Below are 21,614 nucleotides of genomic sequence, written 5' to 3'. Positions count from 1 at the left end.
ATATATATATATATATATACACACTTCATTTTGGAATCCAACAAGTTCAAATTTCAAAAAGGTTAGCTAAAAGTAGGCATGCGCAAACCGGTTTATTTTTTGAACCAGACCGGTTCAAAAAACCGGTTCGGTTCTAGTCAATAAAGTCAAAACAGGTTCACCCCTAAATCGGTTCGGTTTCAAACCAGTTCACCACCAAAATAATTCGAACCCATACAAACAGGTTCGGTTCAGTACAAACCGGTTCACCTTAAATCAGTTCACCATAAACCGGTTCGGTGAACCATTTATAAAAAATCGGACGGAATTGCTTCTTTTTTACAATGGTTGCTTTGTTGCTTAGGATATCATGGCTAATATATGCATGGTTAATTTGTAAGACCGGTTCATAACCGGTTCAAGACCGGTTCAAAATCAGTTCAAAACCGGTTTTCTAGACTGGTTCAGCATAAACCGATTCAAAACCGGTTCGAATGGCCTAGAAGTCCTAATTACTACAAACCAACGGTTCGGTTCGACATTGGATCGGTTCAACAGTGGACCGGTTCAAAGGTGAACCGGATTTCAGTTCAGCCACCGGTTCAGATCGTAAACCGGTTTTTTTTGTGCACGCCTAGCTAAAAGGCAAGCCCGGTTAAAAAAAAGGGCCCATGTATAGACCCGGTTACAGAAGGCCCAAAATAGCAGTGTAAGAGAGGATCATGTCTATGAATAAGCAGCATCACAAGATCATTCATTTTTGACAAAAAGAAAAGCTTCAAATGTTGCAAGCATAACACAAGAAGCGCAAAAATAGCAAGAAAGGAAAATTTTGTAGTTAAGCAAATCCATATTCGCAACAAAAACAAAACCAGATGTGAATATGAATTTTGAAAATCAAAATAAATAATAGATAAATCTAAAAATATAAGCGTGTGATGTAAAAATACAGCACGTTCAAGAGCTAGTTAATACGGATGACATCAGCAAAAAAAAAATGGATACAGAGTGATTTTTTTTTTCTAATTTAATTTGTGAGTCAAACTTGTGTAGTTGAAAGGCACCTCCATTGCCCCATCTGAGGTCCCTTATTTAGAAGCATTAGCAACCCTGCATTGTCTGCAAGCGCACTATAAATATGCCTGAAATTGTAAAAATATTTCTCATTACAAATTTTACATAAATTCATTCTAAAAAAAATACAATAAATCAGCTACTTACTTATTTCGTTGTGCTCTCCTTCCAAAATAACCAAATGTTACAATCCTCTGCAAAAACACCACAACATTACAAACATAAATACCAAACTTACAAATTAAACCCACAAACTCCAATTAATTGAATAAAAAGTATTATTGTTACCTTGAAAAGTGAGAAGAAGGAAGAATCCATACGACTAGATGCCTTCTTTCCAATCATCCTACTTGGAGGTGACATGTCTTTAGCCAATTGTTGAGCAATCTCCTTCAACAAAACCAATTGAGCTTTATCAGTCCTCATAGAAATAAGAGCTTGTCTCATTGACTCCCTATCAGCTTCAAGTGCATGAAGCCTCATATACAGCTTCTTCACTTCTGGATCTTCAATATCAGTTCGTGAAGATGACTCTTTAGGTGTACTACTCATAAAATCATCATAACTACCAATATTCGCCTTTTGATCATTGTTATGTATAAAATCAATGGTATAAATCCTGTCACTTGTGTCATCTCCAAATTCTGAAACGGTTTCCACTTTCTTGAAATTACCAAAATCATCCTCCATCTTCTTCACATTGCCACTCAAGTCTTCTCTAACAGTTGCATAATATGTTCCAGCACTATCACAGGAGAATCTTCTAGAATGTTTCTTGATTGGGGAATGACCAACTATGACTTTTTCAAGAACGGGTTGACTATGCGTAGGGCTTTTCTCCAATTGATTGATTCTTTCTTCAATGTCTTTTAATGAACGTGGGGTTTCACCGAATGCATACTTTTCTATATCAACTGTTTCATTGTCGTGTTCTTGATAAGGTTGATTTTCATTTGAATTGCATTTGAGAGGAGGGTAATCATATGAAGGAAAATCAAATTGAAATTGGCTTTCTAGATTTGTGGCTACACTGTTTTCGCGTGTGATGAAGCTTTTCTCCCCATCTGCTTCAGATTCTGTAAGACCATAACTTATCATTCTGTGTTTATATGCTTGAACTTCACAAGTCAATGATTGAATAGATTGCTCCCTTCTATATAACAATTCTTCTAACGCCATAAGCTCTTGTTGATCATGAGCCATTTTTTCTTCAGAAAAACGCTTAAATTGTCTGGCCTCCATCTGGATTTCAGCTTTTTCACGTTGTAATTTTAAGATCATAGACATGGCTTCATTTGCAGCTGAAGAAGAAGCGTACCTTTCCTCTTCTAGGTCAGAAATGAGGTCCTGAATGGTGCGTTGTTGATTGCTGACCATTTCACGTAACACATCGCATTCGTTTTCAATTTCAACACGGGCGACATCATGAATCTGAAGACCTGGTATGAAAAATTTGCCGCCATCTCCTTCATATTCGTCTAATTTTCGTTTCACAGAACGTATCCATGATCTAGAATAAGATCCAGTTGTTGTATCGCAAGAACTACAACTGCAATCACAGCATTTGACTAAACTGGTCGAAGGATGCGTGCTCTCTGATTCCATATTTGGACCAATCGTAGATAATTATCCGTCAAAACATCGACAAAAACAAAGCTTGTTAATTAACCAATGATTTCACCCCCTTCAACAATGAAACCGTTTATGATCTAATTTTTCCCTCTTCTTAATTCACCAACCAGAACAACATGAACCCTCCTACACTAACCAAAACACCAACAGGACCCTGCAAATGAATCAGCACAGATTACGATTATAGTTGCTTGGCAAACATATACTGGAGTGAACAATTACGAACATTTCAGGTCAAAATCAAAATCACAATCAAGATTAGGTGAAAAAAAATTACCGTAGAAAACAAGGGCCCATTAGGTCATGATAACGATGATATTGATAATGAAGATTAGAAGAGAAATTTTCCCAATAAAAAAATTAGCAACAATAAAGAGGGAAAAGTGGGGGAGGGGAATTCTTGAGGGAATTATGCAAAGGGGGAAAAGAGGAAATTTTGGGGGTTGAGATACAAAGAAATTTGAAACCCTAGATTTATATTTTTCTGTTATCAAAATTCGCGTTTCTCGCCAAACGCACCCTCGTACCATTTTTATTTATTTTTTTTATTTTCTGGTATAAACAACGAATTTTCAATGTTTTTGTATTGAAAATTTAAAAGGTTGTTTCTTAGTCCGCACCAAAATTCCAAACAAATCATCCATCATTGAAATGGATAAAACATAAAGTTTGCTATATTCTAGAGGGATAATGACTTAGGAGGGTAATAAGGTTTTCAGTTTGTCCGTATTAGGTCACTAAGGTTTTTTTGTGCGTATTAGACCAATATGGTTGTTATTACCGTTTAGAAATAGTACTTTTACCGGTTAATATGATTGTTATTATCGTTTAGAAATAGTCATTTTACCGGTTAAACCGGTAAAATGATTATTTCTAAACGGTAATAACAACCATATTGATCTAATACGCACAAAAAAACCTTAGTGACCTAATACGGACAAACTGGAAACCTTATTACCATCCTAAGTCATTAACCCTAATTATTTAGAAAACATGCTTACTAATCAATGTGAATGATTTGTTTGATTGAAAATAGTTGCTTCCATTTAAACTAATCTCACAACCCTTCTAGAACTTCTAAATCCAGAAACTCATATGATTGATAATCTTCATTACATAAATATGCAACATTTTATCAATAACTTCTTTTTTGTCATTTAAATGTTTACATGAACACATCCATATGTACAAAAACAAAATCTCACTTTGATACCTCCCATCAATGTCTACATTTGATAACGAATGAAAATGTAAAACCAACGGAGACTTGTATAGGATGTCTATTATCAATTATTTAATAAAAAGCAAAACCACAACATGAACTAAGAAACTAAAGTTGCAAAATGAATAAAAAAATCAGCACATAAACAAATACATACATACTATATACAACACATAAACGAAAGTTTATAAAGCATGAAACTTAACGACAGGAAAAGTAAAAAACTTAAAGGAGACTTTATAGAAAGAAAGATCACCCTTACTTGCCACAAATGGTTGAAGACATCAACAAGAAGATCAATCTGACCATAGAATCCACATGTTGTTTGATCATGACTTCAGTAGATGAACTATTGAAACGTAAGAATTGCAATTGAACTCTATTAGCATTTGAAAGGGGAATTAGGGTTCTAGAGAAGACCACGAAGGGTTAAAAAATATTTTGGACCATTTCTCGATTTGTGTGTGTCATCCTTGCGCAAGGGTCATGCTAATCTTCTCTGTATCGTTCCAATTTTATCGGATGTCCCCAAAGGGACGACTATAGATGAAGAGCTTCGCCATATAGAGGAGTAGCAGGTTATATGGGACGACGCGAGTTCTAAACGAAGTAGTTTACTGTTAATGGTCATATATTCTCAATGTCTTTAAAATTAGGGCTAATGACTTAGGAGGGTAATAAGGTTTCCAGTTTGTCCGTATTAGGTCACTGAGGTTTTTTTGTACGTATTAGACCAATATGGTTGCTATTACCGTTTAGAAATAGTCTTTTTTAACCGTTAAAACCGGTAAAAGGACTATTTTTAAACGGTAATAACAACCATATTGGTCTAATACGCACAAAAAAAACCTTAGTGACCTAATACAGACAAACTGAAAACCTTATTACCCTCCTAAGTTAGTATCCCTATTCTAGAGACAAAATGTATTTTTTTGGGGGTTTCAATCCAAACCTCGATTTTTTTAAATTTATGATCCTTTTGATATAGTTTGTACATGGAAATAGTCCATTAACTTAACTTTCGTGAAGTTATTGTTGTTAACCCCCTCATTTGCATCCCACATGAGGGTATATTTCTCTTTTTACATATAAATGATCATTTTTGCACCTAAAAAATATATCTTTTTTTAAATAAAAATTAATACCTATTTATTTATTTTAAAAATTAAAAAATAAAAAAAAGTCTCTCTCTCTCTCTCTCTCTCTCTCTCTCTCTCTCCACCCAAAATACAAAAAACCAAACCTGCGATGGTGGGTTGTATTTGAACTTATGAAATCGAAAATCAACTTCAACTAGAAAATCGAACATCCAGCATCAACCAGAAAATCAAGTTCAAAAACCAAAAATCAAGTTCTGAAATTAAAAATCAACCAGGAAGCAAATATTAAAAATTTGGGTTCGAGTGGGTCCATGGTTCGATTTGCAAATAGAGACAAATCAAGATTCGATTTGGAACCTAGGTAAATAGAGAAGAAAAGGGGAGGGTTATTAACTCTGATTTTGTTTTGAAAATCTTTGTCTTCGTCACCACCTATTCGCCTGGAAAGCTTGTCTTCTTTAAAGCTTACAGAAGACCCAATTAACATGAGTTGAACTTTGACAACTGGAACTGGAACTCAAAAAAGAGGTTTTTTGTGATCGTGTGTCCAGGTGAGAAACAAGAAGAAAGAAGATTAGTGGGGTAATTGGGTGTGTGTTGAGAGAAGATGGGTGGGGCGTGTGTGTTGAGAGAAGATGAGTGGGATAATTGTGTCGTTAGTCTTCGTGGATGTTGACCCGTTGCCTCGACAACAACTTCGGTAAGGAAAGGTGTGAAAGGGGGAAGATGCAATGAATAACTGAAGGAGGTGGTGAGGCTGCTCCCCAGCGAGTCTCATCGTGGTTTCTTTCTCGTCATTGATGGCAACGATTCGGAAGGGAATCAGAGCAGCTGCAACAACAACAATTGAGGTGGGGTGTTTGGGGTTGTGCTTTTTCGACTGTATGAGGGTTGCAGAGGTGTTGAACTTCAGTTGCGTTCATTGAAAGGGTTGTAGCTCCTCTTGATCTCACCAGAATTAGCCATCCAATGGTGGTTTTTGTTTGTTTGATGCTCGACAGAGGATTTTGGGTGATGCTTCTTCAACAATTGTGTTTGGGAAGAAGAAAAGGGAAGAGAGAGAGAGAGAGAGAGAGAGAGAGAGAGATGGTCCCTTAGGTATTAATTTTTTTAAAATATGTATTAATTTTTTAATTATTAAAATAAATAAATATGTATTATTTAAAAAAAAAAAAAGAAAGAAAAAAAGAAGGATATATTTTTTTCAGATGCAAAAATGGTCATTTATATGTGAAAAAACAAATATACCCTCATGTGAGATACACATGAGGGGGTTAACAACAATAACTTAATGGAAGTTAAGTCAGAGGACCAGTTCTACGTACAAACTATGCCAAAATGACCATGAATCCAAAAAAATCGAGGTTTTGACTGAAACTCCAAAAAAAATGCATACCACAAGGACCATTTTTGCAATTTTATCTATTCTAGAATTGTAATTGTAGTTTGGATACGTTAAAGAGAAAAAAATAAAAATTTAAGCATTTAGGGGCTTAAAGTCTCATGTCGTTTGATATCATATATTAATTAGAAGTCTCTATCTACTCATAATTTGAAAAGAATCTAGGTCTGACTCAATCAACAACTCGCTACATAATCACTTTTAATTTTCCGTGACCTATCTTCCAATCTTCCATTATGGATCTTTTTATTTGGTCCCGTCTATTTGGAATCTCAAAGTAAATGTCGCAAGTGTCGAAATGACACTTAAAAGATGGATGCGGTCATGTTGATTGTTAGAATATATGACAATAGGTTTGATGGAAATTAACATATGTGTTACATACCGATAGTACAAACAAAATTATAAATATTAAATGTAATAATAAATAAAATAATGGGATTATATAGAGATATCTCAGAGATATTATTTAATCTCTTTGATAATTACTATAAAATTTATATAGCAACCAATGTTTTAGAACAATTGTCTCATAGTTGTGTTATACTATTAAATTAGTTGTGACTTGTGAACTACATGGTGCATTTTTTAAGAAATTATGAATAAATAAGTACTTCAACATTAGATGTTAATTGCTAAATTTTAAGGACATTTTCTAAATTTATTATATTTAATTTATATTTGTTTTTAACTTTAAACAATACAACATACAACTATCCATGAATGAACACTTCTCAAAAACTCTGAAATTTCAAAAATAAATTTGAAATCCAATGAACAGTGCCGGAATTTCAAAAAAAAAAATATTTTTTTACTTAAATCAAACAAAAGTTAAACAAATGTAGTAATGTGAACTATATGCAATATTATGGCATGAAATCAAACATTAGTGTTAGGTGCAATTTGTCCACTCTTTTGTACACTTTTTAGTCCTTTTTTATGCATCTATTTAGTATAGTTGTTCTTCATTTTTCTTGTATTTCATCGTATTCATGTTAGTCTCTAGAACAACCTTATTTGCACACTTTCATATTCTTTTCAGGGAAACCGGAGGTTGGAACGCGCTTTGGGAGGTATCGGGAAGCATTGGTGAAGATTTCGGGATGATCGGGCGAAGAGCGAAAAACTTGAAAAAAAATGAAGTTTGGAATCGGATTCAGAGGGGTACACAGGCGTGTTGGATTTACACTGCAAAAGGAGCACATGTCGTGTTTGACCAAAAAAGGGGTTGTTGACCACACTAAGCACGACCCGTGTCAGTTTGTTCTATTTCGACACGGGCTATGCTGACCCAAACGAGCATTGTACTTTGGAATGAAAAGTCGAGAATTATTGGTCATTTCCCACTCAACACGACCCGTGTTGATTTGTTCTATTTTGACATGGGTCGTGTTCGACCACATAACCAACTTTTAGCAGTTTTTCCTATTTTTCGTTTGACAGAAATTGGGTCATTTAGGGACACATACATCATATCAGAGCACTATTGGTGAGGGAATTTCGATGGTTTTGTCAAGGATTTGATCATTTATCATTTGGAAACATTATTTCTCTTATTTGTAAGTTGTAATTGCACATCATTTCCATCTTTACAACTTGTGATTTTGTTCTAGCCATGTGTGACTAGAACCCTAGTTTCTCCAGCTTCATGTTTTGACTTCTTGGTTGTCATTTCAATCATATGAATTGATGTTTTCTTTTAATTTCTATCTAGTGAAATTGATTTTGCTTTAATCGAATGTTTAATTCTAATTGTGGTTCTTATTGGCCATTTAAATTAGGGTTAGGTCATTCAAGTTATCTATTTTGCAAATTTCGTAATTATTTTGTGAATTCGACTAAGTAACAAGCACTAAACTGATTTTCATTGAATGAATTTGGTGTAAATCTTATTCATATATTCTTACACACTCGTGCTTGTAAGGAGCATTGAGTGTTGTTGGGAATTTTCACATAAAGCTTAATGCAATATTTTGATCTAATTCTAAGAGCTTGTTTAGATTAGGTTAGTAAGGTTAAAGTTAATCAAAGAGCTTATTTTAGTTAATTAATGTGGTGAATGGGAAGTGTTAGAGCTTGTTAATACTTTTAAGTACCAACTTAGATAGAATTGAGCAAGTATCATGTCATTTTGGAATCGCATTGCTACGTTGTCATACATAGAGTTTGAGTCCTTATAATTTCTGAATTTAATTCACTTATCTAGTCGCTGACTTTTGTTTTTAATTAGCTGTTCTAATCATTGCATTCACACCCCCCCCCCCAATCTTTACTGTTGGTGACCAAATTACCTTGCGCAAAGAGGTATAGAATGATTGTCCAATGTCTTTGTGAATCGACCCTACTTATCTTGTACTACCTTTTAGTGCAATATAGTAGTGTACTTTTGGAGTATATCATACCCCTTTATTTGTTGGGTTTGATACTCCTAACAAATTGGTGTCGTTGTCGGGGACACGGTGTTACTGTTTATGTCTGGATCTTTCCGTACAGGTACACCACTACCAATTGATTCAAATATAGAGAAGATTGCAAAGAAGTTAAGGAAGCAAGCCAAGCCTCGTAAGAAGCAATCGGGCTCTGGGACTTCTTCATCATCTAACCCTCCACTCTCATCTCAACCAACCTCACCCAAAAGTACCACTCCACCATCTTCACCTACTTATAACATTCTAAATGCTACACCTACAGAAACTTCAACCACTACTCATACCATAGGAGACAATTATAGAGGGAATCCACCTCCAAATCCATCACCCGAGCAAAATCCTTCGTCAATGATAGAGACAATAAGTTACACAACAACCTCTTTGTATCACATATCCGACAACCACAAAGTTTCTGACATAATTTTATGTTTTGTGTGTGGGCATAAAGCCACATAATGTCACGGAGGATCAAATAAAGCTTAGGGCATTCCCCTTCGCGATGCAAGACGCACCAAAAGACTGGCTATATGACCTCCTACCAGAGATGGTTACTGTGACAACCCGAAATTTCTATCTTGCACAGTCATTTAATTCAATCAAAGTCAGACTCGTTTCTGCTATCTTTTAGCATTGTTTAGAGTCTGTTTGAGTCTTCTAAGTCTAGTACATTAAAGGTTTAGGTTTAGGGATGAGTTAACTAGAGTTCAATGTGCAACATACAAGTCGGAAAACTGCAAGTATTGGAGTTTACGGCCGTAAACCCTTAGCTAGTTTGCTGGCAGTGAACTTCTCCCACATATATGATATTCCTTCATTTTTCGCCACTTCTCACACTTCCAGGTCTATAAAATCTATTCACTCTCACGTATCATCAAGCATTTTCATCTTAATCTTCAAATATGTAAGTGTTTCTTCTATTGTTTAGTCGATACCTTACTTAATCTAGTGAAACTCCATGATTTCACCCATGAAATTACCTCTCTTGGTTAGATCTTCAAGATCATCAACTTTCACCAAGAACACACACTAGTTCTTGGTGTCCGTGAACACCCCTTCAAGCTTCAAAAACGTAAGTATCCTTTCCATATATTGACTTCCCTTTAGAAGCTTGAATTACACCCTTGAAATCAACCACTTTTTGATGGATCATCAAGATTTTACGGCCATGAGCATCTCCCTTGGCCGTAAACCCTTCTCAAGAACATCATGGGTCGTGAACAACACTGACCGAAAACCCTTCCCATGATCTTCTTAGGTCGTAAACTCCCATAGCCGCAAACTTCTTTGGCCGTAAACTCCATGGCCGTGAACCCCCTTTGTATGGTTGTAAACCCCCCTTAATGCAATCATATATGATTGTAATACTTCAATCTAAATGGTTCCTAGTCCCTAACATGGGTTCCTTGCTTAATTAGTTGTATATACACTAATTATATCCATATATGTACCATTATATGCTTAATATGATCCGTTTGTGCCCGAGATTTCACTTGGCACTCAGCATCCTTTATCGATCTTACATTCGAATCACTCACTACAGGTGGGTTCATACCCCTAACTTACCTTTTAAATGATTATAAATGCTTTTAGGGGGGGGGGGGTACAAGTAGAAACATTATAGTTATTATATTAATCACATGTGATTAATAACTATCAAACAAATTGATATCTTATACTTCAAACTGTGTTATCAAACAAACTACTTCAAAACATTTTATCAAACTCTTTAATATGCTAAACTCTTTATCAAACTCATTTAAACTTATATACTGTAAAAATCATGTCTATACAAATATAGTTATATAAATAAGATTAAAAAAGCTCAGGACTGATAACTCGCTTTATTTCCTATTCCTTGTTTGGTTGTGGACTTAGCGTATCGGTTGTTTGTCCGAATGTCGTTTGGATCTTAGTTATATATTATGTATAAATGTATAGATATAAAAGTTCTTACATTAGTTCAATGCCTGTGGGTAACAAAGGTGTACAAACATACACAGTCATTTAAACAACATTACTAGTAAACTATAATAGGTATAGTTTAGAGGTCTACTACTCACTATTTCCAGTACAATGAAACATACAAGAGTCAGTCCAAACATACTACAATGAGAAACATAAAGAACATACTATAATGAGAAATAGAAATAACATATTATAATGAGAAACACGGAGGAACATACTATACACTATACAAAGAGAACATACAACACACTAGAACAGAGAGAACATACTATACAGTTACAAGAATACTATAACATTAATGTGAGCCACTATTTCATGGCTTGGAAATATACTGTTGTGTCACGTTTTGTAACCAGAGTCTCCTGGAGGGAGAACATGAACTTGTGTATAGATTTATATTGGACTGACCGTCCTACACCTTATTGCTAGCTTGTAGCATCCCAAAAATACAAACCAAAAATTTCGTTTTAATTTAATAATAAAAACCATAATCATCATACGTCATAGAAAAATCATAAACAATGTATCTCAAAATACTATAACAACCGTCATGTATATCAGAGTGTAAACATCCCAGGCTGAACAAATGGTGTGTGCACTGTAACCTTCTCGAGCTCCTCTTTTGAGACCTGAAGTACCCGAAACCAAAACTGAAATTGTAAGCACGAAGCTTATTGATCTTCCTAAACTACCACATACCATACAAAGCACATATAACAAATCACATAACTCTGGGACTCTTCCCAACTGCATCGGGACAAATCCCGACATCGGCTTACCCAGCATCGGACTCCTGTCCGACATCGGGCTCACCCCGACATCCGAACGCATTGGGCATCGGGTTACCCCAGCACATACACAACATAACATATATTATTAACACATAACATAATCACATAATTTGCATCGGGCTTGCCCCGACATCGAACCGAAGCCCGAAACAAATAGACATAATCTAGCATACATCGGGCTTACCCTAAATACATAATACATGGCACAATGACTAACATCCATCGGGCTTGCCTGACATCGGGCTTACTCCAAAACACATAACATATAACTTAATCACATATACTGCATCGAGCTTGCCCGACATCGGACTGAAGTTCGGAACACATAACACATAAACATGCATGAATCACAAAGACATTAAGTATACATAACTACTTCTCAGGACCACCCCGACATCGGACCAAGTCCAGAAACATATAAACTGCATCAGGCTTACCTCGACATACTCTACTACTTAAACGGGTCGACATTGGTGCCTTAGACCCGTTCCTACTGGAGGAAAAATCACCTCTCACTGCTGAAGTCCTGCTGACAAAACCCTAGTTGTTGGATGTCAGATTCCCGAACCTTTCAATCATCAAAATAACACCCATAAGTCCATGCTTGGGGTAAAAGACTGCTTTACCCCCATTCAAGCTCAAGGTCCAATAAAAGGCCCAAATATCTAATAATTAACCAAGGCCCAACTATAGCCCATATATGGCCCAGTTTTCCTAATTGGGCCCAAGTCTCTACATGGTCTTAATCAAAGACCCAACCATTTAGTCCAGTCCATCATTTGGCATTCTAATGGCCCAATATCATATAACCATCAAGGCCCAGACTATGGCCTAATTTTCCAAATTGGACCCAAACCCTCATATGGGCCTTACCCTAAGCCCATTAAATTATTCTAATCCATTTGCTTGCTCTTGGATAGTCCATTATTATCCCAATCACCAAGGCCCAATAGGAAGGCCCAACTCAAGTCCAAGTGAAATTAGGGTTGCACATAAAATGACAGTTAGGGTTAAGTGTGTAACATCCATCAAATTTACACCAAATTTAAACTTTTAATTTTAACAAAAGAAGCAAATAGTAATCGTTTTTACAAAACATTTCCAAATCATTTATCATCAGAGTGTCCCAAAAAGGATAATAAGGATGAGGAGCAGTACGGTTATGCCTTCGCCTTCCCTCGATCTCCCGAAGTACCTGAAACAATAAACTGAAAACTGTAAGCCCGAGGGCTTAGTGAGCTATCCCCAAAATACCAATACCGAACTGACAGAAACCATGTCAATAATGATCAATCGATCGACATGCATACTGGGCCATCGGCTTGACTGGTCTGCCCTACTGGGCCTACAGTCTATCTGAATCCATCCTGAGCCTTCGGCATGACTGGTTCGCCACATAGGACTACAGTCTCCCTGGACTGCTCATAGGGTATGTTGGCCTTCAGCACAAAGTAGGACCGCCTCAACCCAATCCACAAGCAAATAAACATGTGCGCATACTATCTTAAACAGGCATATACAAACATCAAGCATATCTATCTCACTGATCATCAATCATAGAATTCTCTCGTAATTAGAACACCGACCTAGCAGGTCACTAACATACCAATCCCTGCGGATCATAAAAGCATAACATATTGTCTCCCCTAATTCCAATCAAACAGATCATATCACATGTAGCATATTGTAACAATAACAACTAAAGGGTCAGCCTTGGTGCCGCAGACCCTATCGATATAGTGAGGATAACTCACCTCGCAGATGTCGACTCGGAAGGTAGCTCCAACTATCGGATCACTCGTCACATGCTCCACCACCTATAACCATGGCACAATATACTCATAAGTCCTTAGCCCTATAAGGCACTCCATAACCCACTAGTCAAATCTTGATCAAGGTCAAAGTCCTCGGTCAAGGTCAACAGTCCATGTTGGCCTCAACTCGCCGAGTACACCCGACTACTCGCCGAGTCCTTGAAGCACATTCCAACTCGTTGAGTCATCGGGGTGACTCGTCGAGTTCCTTCGAATCCCGATCAAACCTTAAGGACACCCGTCGAGTATCCTCCTTGCAACTCGACGGGTATACACGCAAACATATCTTTGGCTAAAACCCATACGACTCGCCGAGTTGTTCTTCAACTCGTCGAGTTTCATGACCATCTTCATCTAACTCGCCGAGTTGTTCAACCAATTCGTCGAGTTCATGACTTCCTTCATCTGACTCGCTAAGTTGTTCATCGAACACGTTGAGTTTAATGCACATCTTCATATGACTCGCCGAGTCGGCTTTGTGACTCGCCGAGTCCCTTCAGTCATTTTAACATGCAGACGTCTTTGAGCCATGACAAGGCCCTAAATGGCATATCTAACTTCCTTAAGCCTGCTTATTACGTAAAGTTGCAAACTTTACGTGCATGCATTGCTTTTCAAGCTCTTAATGTCAAAACCGAACTTTTAATGGGTGTTCATGGACAAAGGGAACAATAATCTTAACTTAAGCTGGAACTTTATGCTTGAATAATTCAAAGAGGGTCAAGATCTGAAATTACAACTTCAGATCTAGTCCATGGATTGCCATACCAACTTGATACCCTTACAAAACCCTTAAACTCATTCCAAGATGAGGTCTTAAACTGAAATAACTGAGGGTAATGGTTAAATACCTTCCCAAGAGATGTCCACAGAAGTAGAATTCAGATCTCCTCCCAGCTCCTTGCCTCAATCACTTGTTTTCCCCAACCTCCTACACCAAAATTCTTCTCTCAAAGCTTCAACACACAATGACACACACACACACACACGGGTTAGAGATGCAAAGGGGTTGCAAAGGAACTCAGAGAGGCTTGATCTTCTTTAAATAAGGGTGCAAACCCCGGGAATTAGGGTTTTACTTTCCAGCTACTACTCGTCGAGTCCTACAAAGGACTCGCCGAGTAGATCACTTAATTCGCGATCCAACCCGCTGCTACTCGACGAGTAGGGCAACCAACTCGTCGAGTAGGGCCAAAATCCAAAAATACTTTATTTAAAGTATTACATGAGAGTCGGGGCGTTACAAAGTGTTTCTCACTTAACCCATTAAGGACTTAATCCATTAAGTCCTTTACTCTACTAGATAAACGATATGGAATAATTTGGGCATAATACATAATCCATTATAATGGCCCAAAAGGTGGATCCCAATAAGTCCAAGGCCCAAATACTCACAATTAGGGCTTTCCACCCAAACATGGCCCAATACGACCAAAATTAATCTTTAATCCCATTAGGGTTTTGGCTAGGTCCATTAGGATTTTGCTTGTGGGGCACCACCCACTACCACCTCGGGTAGTGGTGGTCAACGATGGCTCACGGTGGCGACGGTCACCCTAAGGTGGTGGTTTTTAATTTCTTTTCATTAATCTTTTTTTACAATTACAATGTCAATCTCCAGAATAAACACACACTCTCTAATGCCAATTATACACACACAACCACCTAATGGTGACCGACGGTGGCTCGTGGTGGCGGTGGTTTTCTTGATCTATCCGACCAACAAACCCAATCATACGTCACTGAAATAACACACATACGCCCAAACTGATTACAAAACAACCCTAGCCACCCACCTGGTGGCATATGGCGATGGCAACCACTGTTTTTGGGATGGCAGCGGCGGCAGCCACTATGGCTAGCGGCCATGGTGGTTCTTGTCCTTGGTTTCCAGCCCACAACACACACATGCTCTTCTTGGTGAAGCAACAACACACCCTAACGCGATCCCATGCACCATACGAATGCAGTTGGTCCCTCCTAATGGTGGCGAATCTCGATCGAAGCACCGAAACGGAAGATTGCTTGAACGGCGGTAGTGGTGGCGACTCGCTGCTGTGGAATGGGGTCGGAGGCGAAGACAACTGGGGTTGTATCGACGATCGTCTTGATGGATACTGGTGGTGACAGAAAGAAGGATAAGGAGAACGGTGGAGTTAATAGTCACACCGTCAACCCGTTCTTGTCGGAAGAAAGCAGTTGCAACGTTCGGTGATGGTTGAATAAAAGGAGTTTTATTTATAAGTAAAGTTACTATCTTGTGTCAATTACTTACTATTGTTTCACTTTTGATTGTTTTGACTTCCATAATAATAAGATTATTCAAACTTCCATGGTCGATCATACTTTGGAAGTAAGTTATGAGGCTAGACTATCATGAATTGGTTTGTAGATTGTCTAAGGTGTTAGACATAGCAAAAGTAGGCTACAACGTTCAAGAGTGCTCAAGATATAAGATTTGAGTATTGGATTAAACTCGCACTCACATGAATCACTTTATGGAATTTATCACGAGTGATTGTGAGATGATATTATCATATGGTCTTCAAACCAAGATATATGAGTTGCGGACTACGACTTGGTTGTGCATTGATGATATGAAAATGCATCGGTAACTTGACGTTATAAAGCATATCGTTGTGCATGATTTAACGAGTAGTTAGTACAAACATATAATATCAAAATTTATCTGTTACTTTTATTCTAAAGAGGATTAAAAGCGATATATTGGGCCCATAGATGATTTTGTTCTGAATTATGTGTTTGAACCGGTCAGAACTAAATTGATGTGTTCATTTATGTTCTATGTCAGACAAATCGGAAATCAGGAAACAAACTGCGGGACAATAAGTTTGACTATGTTCCAATGAATTTTTTCTGCATTATATCTTGAAGAACAGAGGAGTATATGATCCCTTATTTAAAGGACGCATCACTGACTAGGTCAGAGTTCGACAACAACTTTCGAAAGCTATGATTGCTAATCAGATTTTGAAGTTACATTGGCAATTATAGTTATTAGACTTATCCAAGTGGGAGACTGTTAGATTATGTGTCTAAGCCCATAACTATAACTGGTATGTACTTGACCCAATAGTAGCATGGTCCTTTTGGGTTGCCTTCGTCGGTAAAATTTGATAGGATGGACTTTTGAAAATAAGGTTATTTGTGATTTACTAATATATTATAAGTATAACATATTAATTGAGAAATCATATTATTTAATTAGTATTGATCAAAAAAAAATTGGAATTAATTTAGTGATCAAGAGACTGATTAAATATACGGTGACTGATTAAGTAAATCAATGATTCTTATAGTGTGGGCCAATGATCCATGGTTAATTAGGATGGGCTAAACCAATATGATAGTCTTTGGAGGTTTAACACATAGTTCCTAAGTAATATGAAGGGTCGTGGTGCATTAGGGTTTGCATGGATGCAACCCTAGCCCTTGTAACACTATAAAAGCAAACCCCTAGAGCTAAAATCGGTTGCCCATTCTTTCTAAGAGAGTGATAATCGATTTTAAGCTAACTAGCCTATTCTCTCAAGCATTCTCTTGCATTTGGTGTTTGTGACATATTAGAGGTATCACACTCGAGGTGCTAACGTTTTCTAAGGCCAAGAACTACAAACTACATCAAGAGGTATTCATCTAACTTGGTTTTTATGTTGTATATCCTCTATTGTATGCTAGTTAGGATGTATGCTTTGGAAAATTGAAATTGCATGTATAATTAGAGAAAACATAGATCCAAAGCATTTAGGGTTGCATGTGCAGCATAGGAGGGTTATAGTACTTAAAACCCAACGGAATCATACGACAAATCCACCATCTTTGATCAATCGATAAAATCTTGAGTTTTTGTAAAGAGAGAAAGTGGTTTGAAATGGGTTTTCTAGAAAGAGAACGCAAAAATCACTTGAATTCTAGTGAAGAAAATCGAATTATGAATAGAATTAAAGATGAATTCGATTTCTAGAATCCAAACTCTCTAAATCACGAAGATCAAAGATCAAGATGTAGAATCACTAAATCTTGAAAGTCATCAAGGATCAATTCTTGATCCAATCAAGAATACCCTCTTTGATACTAATTGAGGTGGTGTTGATTATGATGGCATGTGCGGAATTAGAAAAGATCTAGTGAATCATCATACAAATTCAAAAACACACATGTAGTAAATAAAACTTTTAAGCTCTCATTCGTTTGAATTAGAAAGAGTACAAATGGGTTTACTAGTTTCTCTCTCTAAAACTAATGCTCTCCAAAACTTACATAATTGATAATTTCTACCAAAATTTTGTCAAAGGCGGTCCGTGAACGAATTTGAAAATTGAAGATTTTTTTGATTTTTCGGATTGAAGCAAACTGTTTATGTCATGTGTTAAGGAAAAAATTGGATAGAAAAATTCCGAATTGAGTGCTTCCTTATTTCCTTTTTGGTTTTATAATCTTTTTTTTATTATAAAAAGGGGGAGAGATTTAGATATAGAAATTCAAAACACTATTGAATTTTTCATATTATGCGGACTTGAAGACCGAAGTGACCTCGAGTATTTGAAGTTTATTAAATGACTCGATTGGAGATTCGGAAGTGATTTCAGTTCATGATGGGTTTGAGTTAATTGAAGATTTTTAGGGTGTGCATAAATGCTCAAATTTTAGGTAATTTTTTGGAGATTTGGATACTCCTAATTATCCTTTGATGCTCGGTTTGTATGGTCTCACATTCTAGAACCGGATTGAAAAGTCATTGAAGAATTGAAGATTTGAAGTTTACTTCTACATGTGTCACGTTTGAGGCTCGGTTCGTGAAGTTGTTCGAATTTGGAAGATTTGAAGCGGGCCCTCCATTCCTAACTTTGAGGGGGAGAATATTGGGTACAAAGTTATCCATGTATGACTTTGTAAATGGTATGACTTTTGTAAACCCACTTGCATGTGGTAAAGTAGCCTTGTGACATGAGAGGGAGAGAGAGAGAGAGAGAGAGTGTGTGTGAGAGAGAGAGAGAGAGATGTAAACACCTCTATATAAGGTAGGTTCATACCACTTGTAGAGGTGTGCTTGAGAGATGTAACATTGAGAGTATTAGTGTGAGCTATTTATTTGTCTACATCTAGCTTATACCTTTTTGTAACGCCTTTCATGATCGAATGCATCGCTTAAACACCAAATCACAGTGTTTTTGTGTCTGTTCTTTAATTCTGCATGTAAAATCAATGTTCATAATTCACATAAATATTATTTGGCCTACCCTAAAACAAAATCCTGACTACGCCACTACCGAAAGATATCATAAATGTGAGGGGAAAAATCAACAACCAAACTATCTATGAAAAATATAGAAAATCATTTTAAGGGGTAAAAATGATATTTTTCAAGTTTGGCGGTGATCGAATCCACAACAAAACCATATTTTTTTTAACGGTAAATCTATTTTACTTCTACATTACTTTTAAATCTCCACATATGTCCCTCACGGGACTTGAACCCTCGACCGCGGCGATCGAAACCACAACCAAACCATATTAAAAGGATCATATGACAATTTATTCAAATTTTAACCTTAGCCATAGAAATTAAAAAATTACATTAACCACTTTTTTTTGTAACTTTGTCTTTAAATAACAATGAAAAGAACCTATATGTTTTATTTGGGAAGGGTGGGATCAACTTATCGACTTATCGTTATATGACTGCACCCCTCCTCGTTGTTTCACATAAGAAAAAAAAAGGTATGTTACACGCTTCAAATAATTTGTGATTGAACTCGTATAATACATTATACATTAGACAAATTCTAGCAAACAAGTACATCAATCGATCATGTTTTAAAAAAAAATACAAGTATATATGTGCACAACATTATATATATATATATATATATATATATATATATATATATATATATATATATATATATATATATATATATATATATATATATATATATATATATATATATAGGGTTAGGTTCATGTGAGACGGCCTAATTTTGTGAGATCGTGAGATGCATTTTTTTATTTTTTTTTATAATTTTTTTCAATTTTTTTAGTTAATTCAAGTTCCGAAAATAATATTTAATTTTTTTTTTGATTTTTTCATTTATTTTGCATTTTAAAATTATTTTTAGAATATGTACAGTCTAATATTCTATTTAGAATATTTCACGTATTTTTATAAAAAATAGAATTTTTTTTTATTTTTTTTAGTTAATTCAAGTTTCGAAAATAGTATTTAAATTTTTTTTTTTAGATTTTTCCATTTATTTTGCATTTTAAAATTATTTTTTAGAATATGTCAGTGTAATATTCTATTTAGAATATTTCACGTATTTTTCAAAAAAAAAAATACGAGATTTTTTTATTTTTTTTAGTTAATTCAAGTTCCGAAAATAATATTAAATTTTTTTTTTTTGGATTTTTCCATTTATTTTGCATTTTAAAATTATTTTTAGATTTGATCTTACGGTCTCACAAAATTAGAATGATCTCAAATAAACCTGAACCTTTATATATATATATATATATATATATATATATATATATATATATATATATATATATATATATATATATATATATATATATATATATATATATATATATATATATATAGTGGTTAGCACTTAGCACGAAATCAGTTAGGTGCAGTTTGTTTTTTGGAAAAAAACTCTTCAAACCTGTTACTGCTGCGCGGTGCAGCACACGCGCAACACTTTTCATCTCGCAGCTGTTTGTTTTTTAGAAGTCTTCTGAGTCAAAAACCTCTGTGCGTGCTCTGTTTGGCGCAACACTTGTACTGCCTCTTCCAACCTCTTCTTCTTCTTTTTTTATTGCTGAAATTTTGATTATATGTTATTAAAATTTTATTTCACATTTTTCCCTTTTTTTTCGTTTATTCTTATTGAATTTATTTTTCATTTTTTTTTACATTCAATAATGATAATTTCTTGAGGAAATATCATTATTTTTTACTGAAAATATCTTTATTTTTTGTTGAAATATCATTCTTTTTTACTGAAATATCATTAATTTTTACCGAAATATTATACATTATTAAATTTTACGTATTAAAAAGCTATTTTCGGTTTATAAAATTAGTTTATTTTAAATTTTGAATATCTGTAGCAGTATGCAGATGTTAAAAAAACAAACACGTTTCTTATTATAGTCTGCAGCCGTTTGGTCCACCTCTTCTACTGCAGATGGTTGCAGAGGTGGTCCGTAGACTTCATGAATTTTTGCTTCAAAAAATCAAACAGCACCTTAGTATCATGAAATTATCAACGTCTGAAATAAAATTCAAGACCTCCAATCTAAAAGATAAATCATCTATTAAGTGGTTAGTCCCACACTGGCCTGCACAACATCATAACTAGTATCATGTGACATTTGATAGATTAAAAATTAATATATTTGAACATAATAAATTTTCAAACACGTGTTTTCAAACCATAACGTGTTATGTGTGTTCTTAACGGAATAGATAATACATATGATTTATGATTATATGATATGACGGATCTCCTTTGTTTTGTTTTTTTGGTTTTGGTTTTGGTTTTTTTTTTTTTTTTTTTTTTCATAGTTAACTATTCTATTTAATCATTACCCTATTTGATCTCATTATTATTATTTAGTTAATATGGGTCAAAATAAGTGGGCATGATAACTAGTCAATTATAAGTTATAACCCACGGTTTTGACCATTATTTTCGACTACACTGATTTCCTCAATTTATCTGGAGTCAAAATAAGTGGGCATGATGCCATATTTTTGTTTATTTGACAAAAAAAACATATCTATCATAAAGGGTATCGTTTTAGTAAATTACACGAATGGTTCTTATAGTCTTCAGTAATTTGTACTTTGCTTACTAATTTATTTATTTTTAACTTGTAAGGTTTCTACGGTTTGTTTTTATTGCGCATTTGATCCCTATCCTATCTAAAAAGACTATTTTACCCATGAGTTTTTTAATTTATTTAAATAAACATACACATAACCCTGCTTCCACCTCACCTTATCTTACATACTCCACATTATATAAATAAATTAAAAAAACAAGGACAAGATAGTATTTTTAGGTAAAACATGCAATAAAAACAAACTGTAGGAACCTTCCGAGTTAAAAATAAATAAATTAGGGACCAATTGTGCAAATTACCCCAAACCATAGGGACGATTCATGTAATTTAT

The 21,614-nt window shown here is 35.3% G+C and overlaps 1 protein-coding gene and 1 non-coding gene across 2 annotated transcripts; both read right to left on the bottom strand.

Moving 5' to 3' along the window:
- Positions 1–867: 867 nt before the first annotated feature.
- On the bottom strand, positions 868–3,101 carry LOC145035466 (myosin-binding protein 7-like). The gene is made up of 4 exons (XM_078984010.1): positions 2,963–3,101; positions 1,342–2,839; positions 1,201–1,247; positions 868–1,121 (listed from the first exon to the last, which is right to left on the bottom strand). The coding sequence occupies exons 2-4, from the start codon at positions 2,656–2,658 to the stop codon at positions 1,019–1,021; spliced, it is 1,467 nt and encodes a 488-aa protein (XP_078840136.1). The 5' UTR covers positions 2,659–2,839; positions 2,963–3,101; the 3' UTR covers positions 868–1,018.
- Positions 3,102–4,342: 1,241 nt separating this feature from the next.
- Positions 4,343–4,445, bottom strand: LOC145027888 (U6 spliceosomal RNA). The gene has a single exon (XR_013675651.1). It is a non-coding gene; the product is annotated as a U6 spliceosomal RNA (small nuclear RNA).
- Positions 4,446–21,614: the final 17,169 nt, after the last annotated feature.

Source organism: Lactuca saligna, chromosome 1 (assembly GCF_052625555.1).
Source record: "Lactuca saligna cultivar CGN05327 chromosome 1, ASM5262555v1, whole genome shotgun sequence".
In the NCBI taxonomy this organism is placed as follows: domain Eukaryota; kingdom Viridiplantae; phylum Streptophyta; class Magnoliopsida; order Asterales; family Asteraceae; genus Lactuca; species Lactuca saligna.
This window is presented reverse-complemented; position numbering and strand designations above follow the sequence as displayed.